Source organism: Cucurbita pepo, chromosome LG18 (genome assembly GCF_002806865.2).
Source record: "Cucurbita pepo subsp. pepo cultivar mu-cu-16 chromosome LG18, ASM280686v2, whole genome shotgun sequence".
NCBI lineage: Eukaryota > Viridiplantae > Streptophyta > Magnoliopsida > Cucurbitales > Cucurbitaceae > Cucurbita > Cucurbita pepo.
The window spans coordinates 3,001,828-3,025,845 of record NC_036655.1 but is presented as its reverse complement, the minus strand read 5'-3'; the positions used below and the strand labels follow the sequence as shown (position 1 = coordinate 3,025,845).

The 24,018-nt window shown below is 36.4% G+C and overlaps 5 protein-coding genes across 5 annotated transcripts; 4 read left to right on the top strand and 1 right to left on the bottom strand.

Annotated features, from left to right (window-relative positions):
• The first annotated feature begins 1,626 nt into the window (after window positions 1-1,626).
• On the top strand, window positions 1,627-6,026 carry LOC111780268 (cyanogenic beta-glucosidase-like). The gene is made up of 13 exons (XM_023660622.1): window positions 1,627-1,804; window positions 1,886-1,955; window positions 2,609-2,667; window positions 2,748-2,823; window positions 2,943-3,020; window positions 3,101-3,188; window positions 3,329-3,584; window positions 4,692-4,807; window positions 4,923-5,140; window positions 5,286-5,317; window positions 5,404-5,509; window positions 5,571-5,673; window positions 5,766-6,026. The coding sequence occupies exons 1-13, from the start codon at window positions 1,643-1,645 to the stop codon at window positions 5,932-5,934; spliced, it is 1,533 nt and encodes a 510-aa protein (XP_023516390.1). The 5' UTR covers window positions 1,627-1,642; the 3' UTR covers window positions 5,935-6,026.
• A 2,766-nt stretch (window positions 6,027-8,792) lies between these two features.
• Window positions 8,793-11,282, bottom strand: LOC111780671. Its single transcript, XM_023661138.1, has 2 exons — window positions 10,941-11,282; window positions 8,793-9,477 (listed from the first exon to the last, which is right to left on the bottom strand). Exon 2 carries the CDS (start codon window positions 9,429-9,431, stop codon window positions 9,015-9,017), a length of 417 nt encoding a protein of 138 aa, XP_023516906.1. The 5' UTR covers window positions 9,432-9,477; window positions 10,941-11,282; the 3' UTR covers window positions 8,793-9,014.
• Window positions 11,283-13,259: 1,977 nt separating this feature from the next.
• Window positions 13,260-15,176, top strand: LOC111780631 (octanoyltransferase). Its single transcript, XM_023661084.1, has 2 exons — window positions 13,260-13,441; window positions 14,033-15,176. Exon 2 carries the CDS (start codon window positions 14,303-14,305, stop codon window positions 14,981-14,983), a length of 681 nt encoding a protein of 226 aa, XP_023516852.1. The 5' UTR covers window positions 13,260-13,441; window positions 14,033-14,302; the 3' UTR covers window positions 14,984-15,176.
• Window positions 15,177-17,519: 2,343 nt separating this feature from the next.
• LOC111779737 (G-type lectin S-receptor-like serine/threonine-protein kinase RLK1) lies at window positions 17,520-20,485 on the top strand. Its single transcript, XM_023659858.1, has one exon. The coding sequence runs from the start codon at window positions 17,593-17,595 to the stop codon at window positions 20,047-20,049; it is 2,457 nt and encodes an 818-aa protein (XP_023515626.1). The 5' UTR covers window positions 17,520-17,592; the 3' UTR covers window positions 20,050-20,485.
• Window positions 20,486-21,339: 854 nt separating this feature from the next.
• LOC111780159 (G-type lectin S-receptor-like serine/threonine-protein kinase LECRK1) lies at window positions 21,340-23,923 on the top strand. Its single transcript, XM_023660480.1, has one exon. It carries the CDS (start codon window positions 21,533-21,535, stop codon window positions 23,921-23,923), a length of 2,391 nt encoding a protein of 796 aa, XP_023516248.1. The 5' UTR covers window positions 21,340-21,532.
• Window positions 23,924-24,018: the final 95 nt, after the last annotated feature.

The following is a 24,018-nucleotide window of genomic DNA, read 5'->3' as shown; positions in this document are numbered from 1 at the left end:
AGTCAACCATGTGAAATTCCGACTTCACGTACAATATCGACGTGCTCAAGCCTCGGGTCACGTTTGAGAGAAATGTTTTAGAGAACGTGAAGGAGAAAATACGTTTAAAGAAAACAATGTTATAAGCTAAAAGTGAGTTGGAAACAACAACGGCTTTGATAACATATAACCAGGATAGGAAGAATTGACAACTAGTCACATCCCCTAATTGGAGCATTTTAGTCATGACGGGTGTAGGGTGTAGACATAATTTTAGTGACCTGTCATACACTCTCGTGTTGACACAACAATGATAGTAAAATCATATCTAACAAGAAAGTAATTAAAATGGGTGAAGAATGGGCATGCAGCCATAGACAAAACGTTCCGGACAAGCATAACTAGGACATCTAACATGCAGCCACAGGTAATACGCCTTGGACAAACATGACTACAACACGCCGCATGTGAAGAACCGAGCGACAGTCGCAGGTTGATGAGCTCGGGACTTCCGTTCGATGCACGGGTTCTAGGTCGAGGTGCAGGCCACCCTTCGCTCGATTAATGAAACAGATTGAGCTCCTTAGGTGAGGACACGTGAACTTGGACTTCGGGGCCGCTCTATCTGCTAAAGGTCAGTTTTGGAATGGGTGATTCAAATAAAGACATTGGGATTCAAATAATAGAACTCAAAAAATAAAATGAAACAAAAAAAATNAAAAAAAAATCTTCAAATAATATTTTGACCCCCCCTTTTTTTTTTTTTTTTTATTTCTAAATTTTTATAATTTTTAAAAAAATATTAATCTCATTTCCATCAAATTTCAATAAATTTGAGATTTTGACACGTGGGTCACCAAAAACGCTTAAGATCTTCGACGACATTCCAACATGTTCTCGTGTCAGAAATAAAATAAAATTGTTATCGTAACATATTTCCAGTCTTTTCAAATAATTATCTTGTTAATCTTTTTCTCCGAACAGAAAGTAACATTATAGAGTTCAAACACTGTATCTCGTACTTAAAATCCAAAGGGTAACGTAATTGAGTTTAAAATTTATTAAAACGATAGATTCGTGTAAATTTATTTATTTATTTATTTATTTATTAAGTAAGATTTTTTACAAAATGAAAATGAATTTGGACATAATTAGGTCCTTTTGTGAGGCTACAAGTTGGTATGGCCTCAACACGTTGTTTTTACTTCAAAAATATCATTGTCTTTTAGCTATTTGGCGTGAAACACGACATTCCTCATCAACTCACCAAATTAAGACCAATCATTCCTTAAACATTTCTATGCCCTAACGTATTAGCGAGGTAAGTGGCTAATTCGAGAAATTTCTATGCCCTAACGTCGTAGCATGACATGTGATTTTTGATATCGTGTCTAGTATTTTCTTAAAGCTTCAACCGATATGTCGTTTATGTGAATCTATAAATAAGATTTACGCATTGAATCTTATATTAGGGTTTTGGAATCCAAATCTGATGTCTGAGACTCGAATATTACCTCATAAACCTATGCGGGTCTTTTTAACATGTTTTGTTTACGGTGGTCTCAGTTCATTTATGCATCTTTCTTCTACGTCATACCATATCCTCCCTATATAAATAAGGGGGTACAGAGAGCAATTCTCATCCCCAAACCAAAAGCTAGGAATGGCTTTCAAACATGGCCATAGCTTTCTTATCTCTGTGGGTCTTCTCCTTTTTCTCGTAGCGGCCAAAGCAGACGTAGCCCCTCGACGCCCCATCGATGTCGTAAGACGAAGCAGCTTTTCTAAAAACTTCGTTTTTGGCTCAGCATCAGCTGCTTATCAGGTAGGAGAGAGAGCTAAATTTCATTTGAAAGGAACTTCAATGCATCAATGTTTGCTAATCATTTTAAGCCTTTGATATCAGTTTGAAGGTGCTGCTTTTGAGGATAGTAAAGGGCCAAGTATTTGGGATAATTTCACTCACCAACACCCAGGTCTCTTTCTCTTACCATATTTCTATTGATTTACTCTCTTTCATGATTCTAGTACGACTTTCCACAATAATACGGTATTGTCTATTTTGAGGATAAGCTCTCGTGGCTTTGCTTTTGGTTTTCTCGAGAGGCCTTGTACCAGTGGAGATAGTATTTCTTACTTATAAACACATGATCAACCTCTTAATTAGCCGATGTGAGACTTCTCTCCCAACAATCCTCCATAATCTTCCCCTCGAACAAAGTACATCAAATAGTCTCTCCTTAATCGAGGCTCGACTCCTTCTCTGAGCCCTCGAACAAAGTACACTCCTTTGTTCGACACTTGAGTCACTTTTGACTAGACCTTCGAGGCTCACAACTTCTTTGTTCGACATTTGAGGATTCTATTGATATGGCTAAATTAAGGGCATGGCTCTGATACTATGTTAGAAACCACACTATAATGGTATGATATTATCCACTTTGAGTATAAGCTCTCGTAACTTTACTTTTGATTTCCCAAAAGGTCTCATGCCAATAGAGACAGTATTTATAAATTCATGATCAACCCTTTAATTAGTCGATGTGAGACTCCTCTCCTAACAATTCTCAACATAAATAATGTCTAAACAAAAACCGAACACTTATGTCATTGTTTCTTAAAATTACAGAGAAAATTTATGATCATAGCAATGGAGATGTAGCTCTCGATCAGTACCATCGCTATAAGGTACATAGGAGACAAACATGTTTGAATTTTATTATTGAATCATTTTTCTTGTAATTGATAAATACTTGTTCGTAATACAGGAAGATGTTGCCATTCTGAAGAAAATGGGTTTCAACGCATATCGATTCTCAATTGCTTGGTCTCGAGTTTTGCCGAGTAAGACAAAAGAGCTCGAATTGCTTAGAAATTTACTTTACTTACATTTTTAGGGAAGAACATAGTCAAAATATTGTGAAGAAATAACAATTTTTTACTCCTATTTATAATTATTGTAGAGGGAAAACTTAGTGGGGGAGTGAACAAGAAAGGAATTGAGTACTACAACAACCTCATCAATGAACTACTTAGAAATGGTGAGTATCATTATAACATGTTCTTAATTATTTTGATTATTTGAACCTAATTTGATTAATATTCACACTTGATCTCATAGGCATCCAACCCTTTGTCACCCTTTTTCATTGGGACACTCCCCAAGCTTTAGAAGATGAATATGGAGGTTTCTTAGGCCGTCAAATTGTGTAAGTATGAAATACTCAGACGTTAAATTAATAAAAATATCTTTGATCTTTCAATTTAGTTTTAAAAAATGTTTTTAAATTTTTCAAAAGTTACACTAATAAGTTTAAATTTTCTTTTTAACTTCGAAAATTAATTACAGGAATGATTACCGAGACTATGCTGAACTTTGCTTCAAAGAGTTCGGAGATCGAGTTAAACATTGGATCACTCTTAACGAGCCATGGAGCTTCAGCATGGGAGGCTATGCCCAAGGAGCCAATGCTCCTGGTAGATGTTCTTCTTGGCAACCATACAAATGTCTTGGTGGAGATTCTGGCACTGAACCATACATTGTTGGCCATCATCAACTTCTTGCTCATGCAGCTGCCGTCAAAGTTTACAAAACCAAATATCAGGTTCGTTATCTAATGTATAATGTTTTGATATCAATTGTTGTAACGTAAGTAGAAATAAGATCGATCGTACTCATACACCCAAGAACAAAAATTAAACAAAGAGACACAAAGATTTACGTAGTTCAGAAAGAAGAAATTTTCTTACATCCACAAGTGGTAGCCAATCACTATATGTGAGATCTCACATTGGTTGAGGAAGAAAGCCGAAAGAGGGCAATATTTTCTAGCAGTGGGCTTAGACTGTTGCACTATAACCAAAATGTTTACAAGTGTATCTCTCACACTCTCACACTACAACGTCTCTCTTACCAAATTCTTCCCAATTGCTTCCAGGCAAATACAAAATGACAATATCTCCAAATGAGTCAAAACAACACTAATGTTCATACATGAATCAAGATGTTTCATGTACCAATATGAGAGAATGTACCAATATGGAAGAGGTGAGATCCCACATCGGTTGGAGAGAGAAACGAAGCATTCTTTATTAGGGTGTGGAAACATCTCTCTAGCAAATGCGTTTTAACAACCTTGAAGGGAAGCCCGAAAGGGAAAGCCGTTACTAATGGAATCAGAGCCAGACACCGGGCGACGTGCGAGAGAGGAAGCTGAGCCCTGAAGGGGGTGGACACGAGACGGTGTGCCAGCAAGGACGCTGGGACTCAAAGGGGGTGGATTGGGGGGTCCCACATCGATGGAGAAGGGAATGAGTGTCCACGTGAGTATCAGCGAGGACGCTAGGCCCTGAAAGGTGGTGGATTGTGAGATCCCATGTCGATTGGAGAGGGGAACAAAACATTCTTTATAAGGGTGTGAAAACCTCTCCCTAGTAGACACCTTTTAAAAACCTTAAAAGGGAAGCTCGAAAGAGAAAGCCTAAAGAAGACAATATCTACTAGCAGTGGGCTTGGGCTCTTACAGAAGATGAACTAAATGAATCCAGTAAATTCATGAATCGAAGTGGGAAATATACCAAAAGTATTCATGAATCCAAGAGATTCATAAACCAAATGTTCACGACAATTCTCAACATTTTCAAAGCTCCCAAACATCGAGCTCATTAAATTTGATCATTTTATAACTCTTCTAACTTTATGGGATTTGTAGGCATATCAAAAGGGTGTGATTGGTATCACATTAGTGACAGTTTGGTATACTCCAAACTCAAATAGTGAGGCCGACAAAAAGGCTGCAATTCGAGCTCTTGATTTTGCTCTTGGCTGGTAAGCAAAGTTTCTATGAAACATTATTACAAAAATGAAAAACCCTAAGTTTCTAATATATATGTAACCCTTTGATATCATATTATAAACTATACTAAGTATATAAATATTGTAGGTACTTGCATCCAATAACCTATGGAGATTATCCACCTATCATGAGGGAACTCGTGAAGGAGAGATTACCCAAATTTTCAGCTGCAGAAAGTGCTTCAATCAAAGGGTCACTTGATTTCCTTGGATTGAATTACTACACAGCTAACTATGCCAAAGACAACCCCAATGCACCAGGACAACAACCAAGCTACTTGACCGATTATCGTGCAGATCTCTCGAGTACGTATCACTTTTTCGATAATCAAATTTGGGAGTTCATCACGATTCGTTTTATCATCTGGGTTTGCTTCAGAGCCTACTATTTAAGTTTTTTTTATGTTCAAAGACTTTCGATTTGACATTTTGTAATGTTTTTGAACTGTAGCTGATCGTAACGGAGTCTCAATTGGTCCAAAGGTAACTTACGTGCAAATCTATTCAGTGATTGAATTGTACATGTCGTGATTACCTAATAATTTTCTTTATGATTGTATTATATATAGTTTAGTGAGGTATCTTGGCTCGCTGTCTATCCACAAGGACTTAAAGAACTACTGATCTACACGAAGACCAAGTACAACGATCCATTGATCTATATCACCGAGAATGGTAAGGAAGCAAAACCTAGGTTTAGCAAACGTACATTACTAATGAAAATCATCTGTTGTAGGGTATCTCGAAATCGAAGGTCCCACATTTGAGGAATTGATCAACGACAAGGCTAGAGTCAAATACCATCACGATCATCTTTACAATCTTAACGAAGCAATCAAGTAAGTATGAAACAAGGATATGTGTCGATGTTTTAGATTCGTTAAATATACTAAAGATTTTTGTCTTACGACGTTTTTGGAAACCGTTGTAGGGCTGGCGTGAAGGTAAAAGGATACTTTGCATGGTCATTTTTGGACAACTTTGAATGGGCGAGTGGATACGCGGTTCGGTTTGGCCTTAACTACATTGATTACAAGAACAATTTGAAGAGAATTCCAAAGCTCTCAGCCAAATGGTTCGAAAATTTCCTCAAAACTTGAAGATGATCCATGATGTTTCCCCTCTTATTCAATGAATTTTCATGTCTTTTGTTGATTATGGGATATGCTAGTGAAGTAGCTAAGAAATGTCCGCTAGTTTCTTATGTATGGACGATGTCTCTTTTCTGATGATCAATAAAATAAAGGGTTGTTTTCATGAATAGCCATTCTTTCCCTCAAGATTTTTAAAATGGGCCTACTATGGAGAGGTTTTCACATCCGTGTAAACAAAGAATGGTTTGTTATCCTCCCCAACCGATATGGGATCTCATAATCCACTCCCCTTCGGGGCCCAACGTCTTCGCTGGCACTCGTTTCCTTCTTAAATCGATGTGAGACCACCCAATTCACCTCCCTTCAAGGCCTAGCCAGCGTTTTTGGGCTTTTCCTTCCAGACTTTCCCTTCAGGTTTTTAAAACGTGTCTGTCAGGGAAAGGTTTCCACACTCTTATAAAAAAATGTTTTGTTCTCCTCCCCAACTAACGTAGGATCTCACAATCCACCCCCTTTCAGGGCCCAACGTCCTCCCTTCTCCAATTGATGTGGGACCCCCTAATCTACTCTCATTTGAAGCCCAGCGTCCTTGCTAGCACACTATCTCGTGTCTACCCCTGTTTGGGGTTCAGCCTCCTTACTGGCATATCTTCTAGTATTTGGCTTTGATACCATTTGTAACGGCTCAAGCTCACTACCGATAGATATTGTCCTCTTTGGATTTTCTCTTATAAAGAATGTTTTGTTTTTCTCCCCAACCGATGTGAAATCTCACAACTCAAACTCTCAAAACATGACTAAATCGAACTACTACAATGTGCATTGTATAATGATCTTTAAAAATTAAATTAAGTTTGAAAGTATCTAAAAGATAAAAGCTCTTGCAATAAAATAGACTTTTATTTGGATCCCAAGTTGAGTGTTCATGTCAAAACAAAAAAAATTACATTTGACAACGCAAATCATAAAAGCTGGATTGGGTTAGATGGTTTCGATTTTACATGCATTAAATTTTTGAAAAACCTAAAATTTGATTCAGTGTAAAGACTAACATTTTTTTTATCACGTTAACCCTATTAACCCGAAATTAAAGTTACAACCCAACCCAACTTTTAAAAAGATTAACAATATTTAGTGCATAATTGGACGCGCACATAGACCCCAAGCGAGCTCGTATACGTACCTGCGGAGCTGCTCCCTTCCCTCCAGGGCATTGCGTCAGTGTGAGTGTAAGTTATACCATCGTTCATTTCATATATAACTTAATCAATTCATGTCATCTCATAATGTAGTGTATAACATGGTACAACACTCTCCATAACATAGCACAATTTCATAGGGCATAACATGTCAACGTGATATTCCATAAATTGTTTCCAAAGATATAATCATTACGAGAAAATGGATCATTCATGAATTGTTCCTAATTACAGTTGGGGCAACAATTAAACGAAATCAGCAATTAAGGGAATCATTTTCTACTTATCCTATTCGAGCATGAATGAATGTCATCTTAAGATTATGTCTACCGCTCCCTATTTTTTCAAGTCCCAAAAATAGTTAGGTTATTGAAACGGCTATAAGGAGTTTGTAACTGAGACAAAATTAAGAACGAGTCACATATGATAATCACGTGAATTATTAATATTTTCAGTTAACGAATTTGTAAAGATATATTAAATATTTTGTGGTTCAATCTTATACAAACTCATTATATAGGATACTTTCACTCACATGCCTATACATATAAACTATTTAATTAAATCATCAATAGCAATTCTAAAGTAAACTATATCAATAGCGTTCCCAAGATTAGGAGATTTAATCTTATACATATATAATAGATCTCTTAGGTTATTAGAACGACAATTTTAAATGCGTTTTTAGTGATTTTTCATCTGATCAATTTCAAATACGCCAGTTATTTTAGCTCAACAATTTTTAAAATGATAATTAGTGTCTTATCTATTGAGCTATACGCCGATTGAAAATCTTTAACCGATCTTTTGAGTCTATTTGACAAAAAGAAGCTATTCTTATGATTTTAAAAAGATTCTTGGCTTTAAAGTAGGTATTGAAGAAACAATGAGATGCTCTCCTCCAATAAATTAAAAAATTTACTTGATTTGAGAAAGCTTTTAGATTTTGTAAAGCTTTTAGATTCTATCACATCTATTCTATAACAACTAACTCTAGTACATATGGTTTGTTTTTGTTCGTTACGTATCACCGTCAACCTCACAATTTAAAATCGCATCTACTATAAAGAAGGTCTAGCTCTACTCCAACCAACTTCTTGCACTATCTAGTGAGTGGTTCTAATACTATTTGATATCGAGCAGTGTGTCAGTGAAAATGCTGAGCCTCCAAGTAAGTTGATTGTGAGATCTCACGTTGGTTCAAAAATAACCACTCCCTTACGGACCCATTTTAACACTTTAAGATGAAATTACTATAAGTTCGCAAACCAAAACATAAAATGAAATTTTAAGAATGAACATAGAAGAATCGAAAAAAGATTGCCAATTCAAACTTTTTATATCACACGTCATCACCTCACTGAAAACCGCGTCTCACTAAAAAAAAAAACCGCGTGACACGCTTAATGCACTTTTTATAAAAAAAAACAATGAGCTCACAATCTACTTTTACACTATGAAGACGTAAAAAAAAAAAAAATGTTTATATTCTCAGACATAATAACATCTCAAAAAGAAAAAAGTAAGCCAAACCACATCTTTTCAGCATCCAACACACTCACTTCATTCAACAAACTCATCAATGCTTCATTTCTTCAACCCATTCTTTGCAAACAATTAAAGCTTTTCTCCTTAAAAAGTGATAGCAAAAACAAGAAATGAAGATATCATTGTAAAGAATGTTGATCCATTTCATTCTTAGTTAGAACATTCTGTTGTAATGTTAAGAACATATGGTGAAGAGAGAAAGAATAATAAAACAAGCACAGTGGATCATACTGAATTCAACAGTTCTTTAGAGATAAGAAAACGCAGCAAATATGGTAATCTAGAAGAACATTTCTATGCCTCATTCACTAAGAAAAACCAAATTCTTCCAAGGTTGTTTTACCTGCAGTTCACGCCCGCTTCAGCAGCTCGATGGGGCTTGCTTTTTCGCCTGCTTCCGTTGTGACGAAATCCGTTTGATCTTGTTGATTCATCGGTGCTCGACCGTGTTCCGTCCCCGTTTTCGTCTTTGACTGGATCGAGCTTTTCTTTCACTTGTGAGCTTCTTCTCCTTCTTTTCCCATTCTCGGCTGCAGGTGGGCTTTTCATCTCCTTGCTCACAATGTCGCAGCCTTTCACGTTCTCGCTGTCGTCGTCTTCTATCTTTTCGGCTTCCTCCTCGTCGATCTCGTCCTTCAATGGCTTTTGTGGCCTTCCCCTTCGCTTTTGTGCAGGGATCTTCTCTTCCTCACCGCTCCCAGCATCATCGTGATTCGTCACGGTCAACTTCCTTCCCTTTCCCCGACCTCTACCCATCCTCTTTAAGCACTCCAAGAAAGAAAAATCATGCAACAGATTGCAACTGCCAGACACAAAACAAGTATAAAGCAATTACATAGGAAACAATTTCAATTCACTTGCGATAAGAAACTCGTGAAGTAAATAAACATGGCAAGCTCGAATATCGTAACCAGCTGATGGTTATACATCAAGCATGACACATCTTGTAACAGCCCAAGCTCATTGCTAGTAGATACTGTCCTCTTTGGGTTTTCCCATTCGGGCTTTCCCTCAAGGTGTTTAAAACGCATCTGCTAGGGAGAGGTTTCCACCCTTATAAAGAATGTTTCATTCTCCTCCCCAACCAATGTGGGATCTCACAATCCAACCCCCTTCGGAGCCCAGCGTCCTCTCCAATCGATGTGGGACCCTCCAATCCACCCCCTTCGAGGCCCAACGTCCTTATTGACACACTGCCTCGTGTCCACCCCCTTTCGGAGCTCAGCCTCCTCGCTGGCACATCGCCCGATGTCTAGCTCTGATACCATTTGCAACAGCCAAAGCCCTATGTTAAAAGATATTGTCCTCTTTAGGCTTTCCCTTTCGGGCTTCCCCTAAAAGTTTTCAAAACACATCTGCTAGGGAGAGGTTTCCACACCCTTACAAAGAATGCTTAGTTCTCCTCTCCAACCAACGTGGGGTCTCACGCATCTAATACAATTACAATACTTCCTCAAACTAATCAGCACGGAAACCTAACCAGTAGAATACAGACCCTTGAATTCTTTAAGGATGAGATCAAAGAAACTTGAACAAAATTGCACGACAGCAACAAGAGAAAAGGGCAAATTTATCAAACTTCATTGTAAGTTCTCTCTTAAAAGACCTAAATCATGAAAAGTAAACACATAATATAAGATGATTTGAATTCTTATAATAACATTTTTTGCTCCATTGATATCAATAATTCTCAAGCTCGGCTTCGAGAATCAAATTAATATCCAAGTGTACACAAGGAGGGAGCAATAAGAGTATTATAAGAGATCAAGATTTGTTCATACTAGTATAGATTCTAAGTTCAAATCCCTACAATATCACTTCCTCCCAATTGATAGCTAAAGTTCACATGTAATTGAATCTAAAGCAAAGCCGAAGTTCCTATAATATGCTGTTCTTGCTTGCAAAGTTTCTCAAACCTAAGTTGACTTCCCCTGATTAGGTAAGGATTAAACAGAGCCAGAAAGACGAACAAATCTCAATCGCAGATAACCAAATTCGAAGCAACAAGAATCTCAAAACCACAAACAAATATCAGAATCGAGAGTAAAAGCTACCAAGAAACTCGAAAATCTCCGAACAGCAGAGACAAACAAGATCCACGAAAAAGAAACAGAATCGGATTGGTAGAAGACAAGATTAGAACAATAGAAACAGTTAATCGACAGATTAATTCAATTTTCTAGGCAACAAAAGCAGAAAAGAACAAAAGCAACAAATGAAAGAAGAACAAGAAACAGACAAATTGAAAAAAGAAGAAAAAAAAACCTGATAAGAAACGAAGGCCATACGAATCACTGAAACGGACCCATTACAGTGAATCTGTTGGAGAACGAAAAGAAGTTCACAAGAACAGAGAAAATTCCATGTGGGTGTTCATGGATTGAGGATTAGAGCGAAAAGAAGGGGAAATTACAGAGGCATAAGGAATGATCTGAAGAGGGGATTTGAAAGAAGATTGAAAGTGAAGAATGAAACGAAGATTTAAGAAGGATTGGGATATGGGAAACAGTGGTGAAGGTCACTTGAAGACCTGCCCATATGAATCACAGAGAGAAGAGGCGTAAACCGAAGAGATATTTGTTGAATGCCAAGATTTGGAGCAAAAGTCCAATGTGTTCCGAGGCTTCAAATTGCAAGGTCACTTTGGTAATTTGGAGTTTATTCCAAATAATTCTATTTTTATCATTTATTTTATTTATAGAAAAAAAAAATTAATGCTTTATTTCAAACCTATCTTAAAAAATAATTATTAAAAATATTTTTATCCGTTTTTAAAAAAAATTAAAAGTTATTTTCATTTAGTATTCATACTACCACATGATCTTTTCCAAGACCCGTTGTAGTGTTGACTTTGACTCGTTTCTGCACTCAATAGGGACTCTCATCTTGAGACCTATCCGTGTTGTCCCTAGTTGTAACGGCCCATATCCACTGCTGTCCTCTTTGGCCTTTCCCTTTCGGGCTTTCCCTCAAGGCTTTGATGAGACCTATCCGTGTTGTCCCTAGTTGTAACGGCCCATATCCACCGATGTCCTCTTTGGCCTTTCCCTTTCGGGCTTTCCCTCAAGGCTTTAAAACAGGTCGGTTTCCACACTCTTATAAATGGTGGTTTGTTCTCCTCATCAACCAATGTGGGACATCACAACCCACCCTCCTTCGGGACCCAGCGGTTTGTTCTCCTCTTCAACCAATGTGGGACATCACAATCCACCCTCCTTCAGGGCCCAGCGGTTTGTTCTCCTCCTCAACCAATGTGGGACATCGCAATCCACCCTCCTTCGGGGCCCAGCCCAGCGTCCTGCTGACACTCTTTCCTTTCTCCATCGATGTGGGACCGCCCCCAAATCCACCCCCCTTTGGAGCCAGCCCAGCGTTCTTGCTGGCACTCTTTCCTTCCTCCAATCAGTGTGGGACCGCCCCCAAATCCACCCCCATTTGGGGCCCAGCGTCCTTACTGGCACACTGCCTCGTGCCTACCCCCCTTCGGGGAACAGCAAGAAGGCTGGCACATCATCCGGTGTCTAGCTCTGATACCATTTGTAACGTCCCAGATCCACCGCTAGCAGATATTGTCCTCTTCAGGCTTTTCCCTTCGGGCTTCCCCTCAAGGCTTTAAAACGCGTCTACTAGAGGAAGGTTTCCACACCCTTATAAATGGTGATTTGTTCTCCTCCCCAACCAATGTGAGACATCACAGTCAACCCATGAACGAATTCAAGTCCTCGGATCACACGAACACCCCTATCAAACAATTATTTATTTAGCCAAACCAATAGCGGGCAAGGACTAAAGACTTTTTTAAGGTAAAGTTGATAGAGTAGGAGAAAATATTAAAATAGATTAAAAAAGAAGCAAAAATAATGTCTTTATTCTATTTTGATGCTAAAGCTATTATACTTATTACCATTTTACTTCCTAAACTTTAAACTTTTTTTTTTTTCTTTTTCATTTTTTATTTTTAAATTCAAAGCGTCCTCTCATTTAAAGATTCTATTGACATGTCTAAGTTTAGGGCATGACTTTGATACTATGTTAGTATAACATGACTCTTCACAACAGTGATATTGTCCATTTTGAGTGTAAGCTCTCATGATTTTGCTTTAAGCTACGAAGATAGTATTTTTTTTTTTATTATAGACAAGACCTTAGTCATGGTTGGCTTCAGATCTTCAAAGACCATTTGACATTTATTTGACCACGACCAAGGGTGGTCTTTCTTCAGGACCGCCAATAGTAGTGTACTAATCCTGGACCGCACATCGGATACAAAAGTAGGGACTTTTCACTCTTGGATAGCTTTTATCTTATCGCTATCCATCCCGATCTGTCCACAACTGATGACATGTCCAAGGAAGTTGATGCATGTTTGTGCGAAGACACATTTTTTTCTTTCTTGACGTACAACTTATTCTGCCGCAACTTGTCAAATACCAGCTTCAAGTGCACTATCCATGATCGTTAAATAGATTTAAATTTTAAAATTAAAATTTGTGCTTTTTTATTTTTTATTTATATTTTATTTACAAAAAGATAATCTCTTTGTTTTATTATCCTTTGGTTTGTGAGGTTATTATTTCTTTATTTCAAAAAAAAAAAAAAAAAAAAAAAAGTTATCGTTTCCCTCTCCGGTGGACCTAGCTACCCAGACCCGATCTCCTTATCTGTGACGGCGGCGTGACGTACCAGATCAGCAACACTGCGGCTCTGCGTCACCACGCACGGCGGACAGTAGCGGCGGTGCGGGAGGGCTGAATGCAAAGTTATAGGTAAGTTGGCTAGGGAGAAAGAAGAGAGTAGTATTTGTATCTGTTGAGATTATTTTGGTTGGGATGCTGCGTTTGTTTGTGTTTGTTCAAATGAGTAAATTGGCGAGGGATATGGAAATTGGAAAGCAGAATAGTATGAATCTGTGTAGAAATCGATGAAATATATGTTATAATGCAGGTTTTGATTGCAAATGGCGACGAAAAGGAAATCGAATGTCACGATTCAAGAGGAAACTCTGATTTGAGTTAAAATATGAAGTTCTTTAGCATTTCTCGCCAAGTTAATTGCCTTCAGTTTGTTCATGTTTGATGTTTAGCCGATTTCCTCTTTACAACTGAAATTTCCTTAAGATTCTAGTCTTTTTCAAGGATTTGTTACTTCTAATTAGTAAATCTGTGATCATCCTTCAGATATAAACGCTAGGAATTGATCATCGAAACACTTGGAAGTAAAATTTAGATTATATTAGAACTGAACCAATGAGGCAATCAAGAGTTTATCCCCTTAAGCCTGTTTTTAATAGATTATAAGTATGAATTTCAAGAGTTCTTGTTCTTTTCATTAATTTTTCCTTTGTGATTCTTGCTCAGGTGTGGATCTCCTTCAATTCTTGAAGCAATTCATTCTTCTGTTCTTTCATTTTCATCTGTTGTTAAGAAGATCAACCACTCTCTGGAATCAATCTCAACATTGAAATCATTGGAGAGAGGTAATTTTCGACTTTACTTTACAAAGAATCAAATATGAATCCCTGAAATCCGCCCTGTGTCTATAATCTCTGATTCCATTTCGATTACAACCCGTAGATATTAAGAACATACTCGAGTGTTAGAATTGTTTCTATAGCTTTAAAATAGGGAATGAGATTGCCACAAACTCTGAAGATATGGAAAATGGGGATTGTCAGCTACAGAGAAGCCCTCCATTTGCAAGAAAAACTTGTGTCTGCTAGAAAAGCTAGTGAAATCCCAGACACCCTCTTATCCCTGCAACATCCACCCACATACACTCTTGGAAAAAGGCGCACGGATCACAATCTGTTAATCCCCGAGTCGGATCTAGAGAAGCTAGGAGCTGAACTTCACTACACTGAGAGAGGGGGAGACATTACATTTCATGGTCCAAATCAGGCCATTTTGTACCCAATAATTTCCCTTAGAGATATTGGAATTGGGGCTAGAAAGTATGTGGAGAAACTGGAACAGACCATGATGGAGATGGCTGGTCTGTATGGAGTGAGAGCTAGAGCTGGGGAGAAGGGGGAAACAGGAGTTTGGGTTGGAGATAGGAAGATTGGAGCCATTGGGGTTAGGATTTCAAGTGGGATTACTTCTCATGGTCTGGCTTTCAATGTGGATCCTGATCTAAGCTATTTTAAGCATATTGTGCCTTGTGGGATTGCTGATAAAGATGTGACATCTTTGAGAAGGGAGACTGTGGAAGTTCTTCCCAGTCAAGAGGTTGTTGAAGAACAATTAATTTCTTGTTTTGTTAAGTTATTTGGTTATGGTAGATCGGTGGAGGAGAATTCTCATATGTAACTTCAATTTTTGTGTAGAAATACTTTAAATTGGTTCATAACCATAGCTTTCTTAATGTCATATTAGATTTTGGATGATTGTATTCCATTTGTCGTAAGGTCGAGGTTGAGTCTTCTATGATGTGACTGTCTTTTAATAATAGTTGGATGTAGATTTGAAAATCTACATGCCCGTTATAGTCACGGGATACAAATTTGATGTACTTCAGCAGTTTCTCTCTTATACATCGACGGTTAGAAATGGTTGATTACATTGTGGCAGTCTCCGAGGAAGAAATGCCAGTGGTCATTCACTGTTTCAAAACTTGGAGACAATATTTGTTGGGATCCCACTTCATAGTAAAGACTCACAACCACACTATTTGACTTCAAATTTGAATGTAGAGCTGGAAAAAGTAATGAAACAACTGACGTATTGAGTCGGAAGGGCGAACATGTGATCCTTTGCATGTTAGCCCACATTTATTCAAGTAAGATCAATGGGTCGATGCGCGATATCATCAGGGAACATCTATATTAAAAACCCTTCTGCCAAAGTTGTTGTTCTAGTTACAGTCGACTAGACAATTTTGGGTGGAAGGAAAGAAGGGTTGAGAATAAATTTAATGTATATTTCAAATTTGAAAGATAATTTAATGTATGTTGTTTGTGTTGAAGTTCGAAGCAAAATAAATTGATATCGAGATGATAAAGTCACTATCATAGCTATATCTCTTGTATTATTGTCTAGGTGTCTCGTTCAAACCATAAAGTAATGACTTTAATATGCTCATATGGTCCTTTAAAGTAGGTGAAATATCTCTAGTGGTCTTTAACGAGATTGTTGTTGAGACCTCTATGATATCGATATAGATGTCTTTCAAGAACAGTTTGATCGAGAGTTCTGTATGCTTTTTAATAACCATTAGATACAAATTCAAAGTAATTTTGCAATTTCTCTCTCGTACATTCAACCGTTCAGAAACTGTCAGTCATATTGTGACAATCTCACTGAATAATTTCTCTTGGGTTGAGTGAGAAGCGATCGAGAAAGATTTTAAGTTAAAAGAATGATTCAGACATATATTGTTTATTTTGAGTTCGATAACTTAATCCGGTTAAGCTATGTTACAAGTATTAGGGTTATATCTTTGGTACAATTTGTCAAGGTGAACGGTTTGAAAGAGTCAATATAACGAAAAATTCTCGTCTAATCTCAAAGCTAAGTTAGATGAACGGTTTGAAATAGTCAATATAACGAGAAATTCTCATCTAATCTCAACGAGCCTAATAGAAAAGTCAATATGACGATTATTTTGAAAAAAAAGTCAAAAAGTCAAATTATTTAATGTCAAGTCAACGAGCATAATTTTTGAAATTGAAAAGTAAAAAACAAAATTTTGGAAAAATGAAATCAAATTTCAACTACCACAGTTATATCTTTAATATAAATATATAATATATGGTCTAACAGAAGACACGTGTTACAATAATGCATGAAATTTCTCTTTTGATTAAATAAATTATAAAAATTAGACTATGGTTCATATTTGTTTGAATTTCTTCCACGTTTTTAAATACATTAACACTTTTTTCTTTTAATAAAATTGAAGTAATATAGAAAAAAAAAATTAATAACTTTAAAATTTTAAAATTAAAATGAAAAATAGAAAAACCATTAAATTATATTTCAGGTTGAATTAATAAAAATACTATTAACATTTTTATTCTTAAACTTTTAAAATTATAATACCTTTAAATTTAAAAAAAAAAACATTAATATTCTTGATTTAATGGGAATTAAATATATTAATAAAAAAAATTAAATGGGAGTCCAAACATTAAAAATATTTGAAAAATATTAATAAATTTTTTAAAAGGTCGAGGGTATTGAAATACTTTTGAAAGTTCATACCATTATATTTAAAATAAAAAACAACGAAAATTTATGAATATTTTTATTAATTTAGTTATTATTTTATTTAAGTTTAAGACAAAATATCATTAATATGAACCTAATATTGATAAATGAATAAATCACGAGTTTAATTTCGTAATTACAAAGTTTGCATGTTAAAAATAAAAAAAAATAAAAAAAAAAACTAAGCTTTCGACTTTTATTTAATAATTTCATTTCCATATATTTTTTAAATTCTGAAAAATGTACACAAAATTAAAATTTTAAATTCGTAACAATGAATATATTAAAAATTTATTAGACATAAAATAAAAAATTTATAAATTTATTAAACTTATAATTTATTCTAAATATTTTATTTTTTTAATTTTTTAAAAAATGTATGGACACTGATATTTCTATTAAATTCATAATTTTGTCCATATTTAATAAATAAATAAATAAATAAATAAAATTCTCAAGAATGGTAAATAGAATTAAAATCACAATATTTCAATAATAAGTTTGAAAATTATTATATAAGTTTTTTTAAAAATATAATATTATTATTTATAAATAAATAAAAGAAAAAAATAAGGAGAAAAAAATAATTTAAAAAATGAATTTCTGGAGCAAAGGAAGACTATGATGATTCTGTAAACGTTGAAGTTCTTGTTTCTTCATCTTCTTCTTCTTCTTCTTCGTTTGCTCTCTCAGAATCGAAGCAGCCAAAAATGGTTCCAGTAAGCGTTCTTCTTCTTCTGTTGCTGAGTTTCGTCGTCGTCGTGTGTTCTCAAAGCAATGGAACTCGAATTTCCACTGGTAGCTCTCTTGTCGCCGGTAGTTCTTCTGTTCAAACATGGCGTTCTCCTTCTGATGATTTCGCTTTTGGTTTCCGGAACGTTGATAATAATAACGATGATCTTTTTTTGCTTGCTATCTGGTTTTACAAAGTACCGGAAAGCAATATCGTTTGGTTCGCCAAAGAAAACGACAACAATCCTGTTTTCGCACCAAGAGGATCGAAGATTGAGCTTACCGCTTCAAGCGGATTGGTTCTTCGAAACGGAAACGGTGGAGAAATCTGGAAATCGGAGCCTATTACGGCTTCTGTTGCGTTTGGTAGTATGAAGGATACTGGTAATTTCGTGCTTGTGGATTCAATCAATGGATCCATTTGGGAGAGTTTCTCATATCCAACGGACACGTTGCTTCCTACGCAGAAATTGGAGGTTGATGGCGTTCTATCCTCCCGTAAATCTCAAGGTAATTTCTCACTTGGAAAGTTTCAGTTCCGTTTGCTTAGAGATGGAAATGCTGTTTTGAACACCATAAATTTGCGCTCTGGCTTTCCATATGATGCATATTATATTAGCAACACTTATGATTCTGCTAGTTCACAAAATTCTGGTCGCCAAGTGATTTTTGATGAACAAGGATTTTTGTATGTGCTAAAAAGAAATGGAGAACAGTCTAACATTACACAGCCTAGTGTTGGTAACCCTGTAGAGGCTTATTATTACAGAACCACCATGAATTTTGATGGAGTTTTGAGTGTAAGTTCTTATCCAAAGGGCATAGATGGAGATGCCAATGGAAGCTGGAAAGATTTGTTTAGAATACCTGAAAACATCTGTCTCTCTAATGAAAATCCAATTGGAAGACTTGGCTCTGGAATCTGTGGATTCAATAGTATTTGCACATTGAAATCTAATGGAAGACCGAGTTGTAATTGTGCACAAGGCTATTCTTTAGTTGATCCAAACGATGAATTAGGTAATTGCAAACCATATATCACACAGAGTTGTGATGAAGAAGAACAAGAAGGTGCTGGAAACTTCAACCAGAATCTATATGAAATGGTGGATCTTCCAAATACTAATTGGCCAATGTATGATTATGAGCGTTTCTCCACTTTGAATGAACAAGTTTGCAAAAGTTCTTGCCTGGAAGATTGCTTTTGTGTGTTAGCAGTGTTTGGAGGCAGTGATTGTTGGAAAAAAAGGCTACCACTCTCAAATGGAAGACAGGATGCAAGTATAACAGCTGTTTCTTTCCTTAAATTAAGAAAAAATGTCTCACTTGAGAGTTTCCCAGATGCTGATAGAACAGTTAAGAAACAAAGAACACTAATCATTGTCATGTCTGCACTCTTTGGTAGCTCTGTGTTTATCATCTTTATGCTGTTGGGATTCAAATGTTTAGGCTTATTTGTCTTGAAAAAGGAGAAATTAGCTGAAACTTGCACAAAGAATGTCTTTTCTGATTGTAACTTAATCCAGTTCACATTCATGGATATCTACAAAGCAACAAATGGTTTCAAGGAAGAAATAGGAAGAGGATCATGTGGAATTGTTTACAAAGGAACAACAGAAGCCGGTGCTATTGCTGTCAAGAAATTGGATAGAATGTTTGAAGCAGATAGAGATAAAGAGTTTAGAACCGAAGTGAATGTCATCGGCCAAACGCACCATAAAAATTTGGTACGTTTGCTTGGATATTGCGACGAGGGAAGCAACCGGATGCTTGTTTACCAATTCATGAGCAATGGCTCATTGTCTAGTTTCCTCTTCAATGGTGATCCGAAACCGAGTTGGAAGCTTAGAACTCGAATAGCCTTTGAAATTGCTAGAGGTCTCTTGTATCTACATGAAGAATGCGACACACACATCATTCATTGTGATATAAAGCCACAGAACATACTTCTTGATGAGGATTACAATGCCAAGATCTCTGATTTTGGTCTGGCAAAGTTGTTAAAGGTTGATCAAAGTAGAACTGAAACTGGGATAAGAGGGACAAAAGGATATGTGGCTCCAGATTGGTTCAGATCTTCGCCGATAAATGCCAAGGTCGACGTGTACAGTTATGGGGTGCTGTTGCTAGAGATCATATGTTGTAGAAGGAATGTGGAGATAGAACTTGGTGATGGTGAAAGAGAGGAGGGAATGATTTTGACTGATTGGGCCTATGATTGCTATGAGAAAGGAAGGGTGGAAGCTTTGATTGAAGGAGACATGGAAGCCATGGATGAGTTTCATAGAGTGGAAAGGTTTGTAAGGGTAGCAATTTGGTGCATTCAAGAAGATCCATCCAAGAGACCCACCATGGAAAAGGTTATGTTGATGCTTGCAGGTAATGTAGATGTTTCTGTTCCGCCATGCCCTTACCCATTTAGCTCCATGGTTTAGTGTGAGATTCTACGTCAATTGGGGAGGAAAACGAAACATTCTTTATAAGGATGTGGAAACATCTTCTAACACATGCATTCTAAAAACCTTGAATGGAAGTCCGAAAAAAAAAGCCTAAAGAAGACAATATCTACTTGCGGTGGGTTTAGGCCGTTATAAGTAGCGGCAAAGTAAGTTGCTCTTACCTCAGGGGTTCGACCTCCAAATTGATGCAGAAAATGGCCCCTCTTCCCATATAATCATCATCATTCAACTAAATCATGTATGGGAAGAACTTGGAATCACAAACATTCTTCAACTTCTAATCAAGTTCATTCAATATATCTAGTGTTTTTTACCTTCATATTCATTTATCGTGTTACGGTTGTATTTATCTTATTACGGTTGTAATTATATGGCCCAAAGAAAGTAAAGACTGGCTCGAGTCACCTAGTTCTGTAGTGGATTGTTTGATTTAAAGTTTTGTTATGATATGTGAGAATAAGATGTTTTAAAACATAACGTTTGGAAATCAAATGACGAGAGGAATCGAAGATAACTTTGTTTGGTATAACATGAGAATGCTATTAGAATTTTATATTCATAAAGAAATGTTGACCACTTTCAACCATTTTATTATATTAGTTAGTTTTAGATAATTAATTGTGGTTACTTATTTTTTTTTATATATACACAACCAAATTATTAAAATAATTTTAACAAATTAAATTTTAATTTAATTTTCATTCATTAATAAATACATTTTAAACCATATGCTTCAAATATTAGGTTTTTTTAGTTAATTTAGGATATTTATCTTCATAATTATATAAATTTTTAATCGCAAATTAGTAGTATAGTGATCTAATTGAAGAATTAATTTATAATATTATATCTTAAAAATCAAATATTATAGAGAAAAAAAATCAATATTTTTCTCGTAATTTCATATTTATTGTGAAAGGGTAATTTTTTTCGACTAGGAACTAACAATTTCAAAATATTTTTGAACTTTTTTTTAAAAAAAATTTAAAAATTAAGGATACTAATGAAATTTTTTTTGAAGTTCACGAACATTTTATACAATCAATTTTAATTCAAAATTGACAGTAAATCTATTTTTTTTAAATCTAACAATATTAAAACATTTGAAAATTCAAAGATATTAACATTATTTTTCTTTCAACTTCTTAACCGCCCCAGTTTCGACTCCTGCTACCATGGTCTCCACCATCTTACATAATCAAAGGGTTTGAATATTTTGGTACCTAAACTTGTTGGAAACCTTAAAAATTATAGATTTTTTGTGGTCAGTTTTTTAATTTTAAAATTGAAAAAAAAAAAAAAAATCAGAATTTCACTAGACCTGACGTTGCAGCTTTGGCACGGAATGAGTCAAGCTTCAAAGTCAAGCTCTGTTTCCATTGCTCAAAACTCCAAGCTTTTGATCTGTTTCCATTGATCATCTCTCTTATTATCTTTCTTCACCTTGTAAGCTTCTTTCATGGCTTCTCTGATTCCCCATCTTTTTCTCTTGTTAATGCCTTTCCTTGTGAATGCTCAAAGTAATAGCATAATAAACACTGGTAGCTTTCTCATAGCTGGTGATGTTTCTACTTCTCCATGGCTTTCTCCTTCGAAGGATTTCGCGTTCGGTTTTCGAGAACTTGAAAACGGTCTCTTTCTGTTGTGTATTTGGTACAACAAATTACCTGAAAAGACTGTTGTTTGGTTTGCCAGACATGACCAAAATCCAGCCCCAAGAGGCTCAAAGGTTGAGCTAACTGCTTTAGATGGCTTATTGCTTCGCGAATCCCGAGGTGGAACTTCGAAACTGATCGGCCTTGTTTCGGGGACAGTTGCCTCTGCTGTGATGAATGATACAGGTAATTTGATGCTTAAAGATTCAGACTCCATGCTGTTATGGGAGAGCTTTAAACAACCAACAGACACCTTGCTTCCTACACAAAAGATGGAGATAAATGACATACTTTCTTCATACAAATCATATCAGAATTACTCATTGGGAAAGTTTCATTTTCAATTGTGGAAAGGCAATGCAGTGCTCAATATCAGAAACTTGCCCACTGGCAATATGTATGAATCGTACGATACGATACGAGCCACTAATGGATACGAAATTGTTTTTGACAAGGATGGTGTCTTGTATATAATGCAAAGAGATGGAAACAGGGTTAATATCAGTGAACCAGAAGGAGATTACCCAGCTGATATTCATTACTACAAAGTGACAATCAATTTTGATGGTGTTCTAACAGTGAGTCACTATCCAAAGAATCCCACCACCAGTTCAAATGCAGCCTGGAAGGACTTCAAGAAGATGCCTGATAATATATGCATGGCTATGAGGGGAGAGTTGAGCTCTGGAATCTGTGGATATAATAGTATATGCACATTAAATGATGATCAAAGGCCAAGATGCAAGTGCCCAACTGGTTATTCTTTTATGGACCTGAATGATACCTACAGCAACTGTGTGGCAAATATCCCACAAATATGTGAAGAAGGTGCACAAAATTCTACTGATGATCTATATAGTTTACAAGAACTTCCCAATACTGATTGGCCAATGCTTGATTATGAGAGGTACAATCCTTTTAGTGCTGAAGAGTGCAAGAAAGCTTGCTTGCTTGACTGCCTCTGTGTGGTGGCTGTGTATAGAGACAATACCTGTTGGAAGAAGAAGCTACCACTATCAAATGGGAGGGAAGATAGCAAGGAAATATCTGTTTCTTTTCTAAAATTAAGAAGAAATACTAGTTCCACTGGGAAAACCCAAGATGGGTTTCCAATACCTGAAGGAAAGAAGAATCAGCAAACATTAATTGTTGTGATTTCTGTGTTGCTAGGTTGCTCTCTGTTTGTCATTCTCATCCTGGCTAGTATGATATGTTGGGGTTTCATCTCCTGCAATAAAAAGAAGCTTGCAGCAGGTAATATTCTACCAAGTGAAAGCTTTGAAAGTAACAATCTATGTCAGTTTACATATAAAGAACTTAGCGAAGCTACAAATGGATTCAAGGAAGAACTAGGAAGAGGATCTTGTGGCATTGTTTACAAAGGGAGGATTAAAACTGGTGTTGTTGCTGTGAAGCAATTGGACAGAGTGTTTGAAGATAGTGAGAAAGAATTCAGGACAGAAGTGAATGTGATTGGGCAAACACACCACAAGAATCTCGTTCGACTACTCGGGTATTGCAACGAGGGGAGATACCACATTCTAGTTTATGAATTCATGAGCAATGGGACTCTAGCAGACCTCCTTTTTGGTGATGGGAAGCCAAGTTGGAACCTCAGAACCCAAATAGCCTATGGAATTGCCAGAGGACTAATGTACCTGCACGAGGAATGCGATAAGCAAATCATCCATTGTGATATAAAGCCTCAAAATGTACTTCTTGATGAACACTACAATGCCAAGATTGCTGATTTTGGGCTGGCAAAGCTATTGAAAATGGATCAAAGCAGAACAGAAACAGGGATTAGAGGGACTAAAGGGTATGTTGCTCCAGATTGGTTCAGGTCAGCTCAAGTGACAGCCAAGGTTGATGTGTATAGTTTTGGTGTGCAACTGCTGGAAATCATATGTTGCAGAAGGAACGGAGATATGAATGATTTTGAAGGAGGACAAGAACTATTAGTTGATTGGGCCTATGACTGTTTCCAACAAGGAAGATTAGACGTTCTAGTTGAGGAAGATTTGGAAGCCATGGACGACATGAGGAGGTTGGAAACGTTTGTGATGGTTGCAATCTGGTGCCTACAAGAGGATCCATCACAAAGACCAACAATGAAAAGGGTAACGTGGATGCTTGAAGGCATAGCTCCTGTTTCTGTTCCTCCAAATCCCAACCCATTTACCTCCAATTGCTAAGTTTCTTCTATCCAATTTGAGCAATTTTCATAGGAAGGGGTGGGCTTGATATATCCTACTTTGAGATAGAAATAAAATGAATGATCCAACTCTCA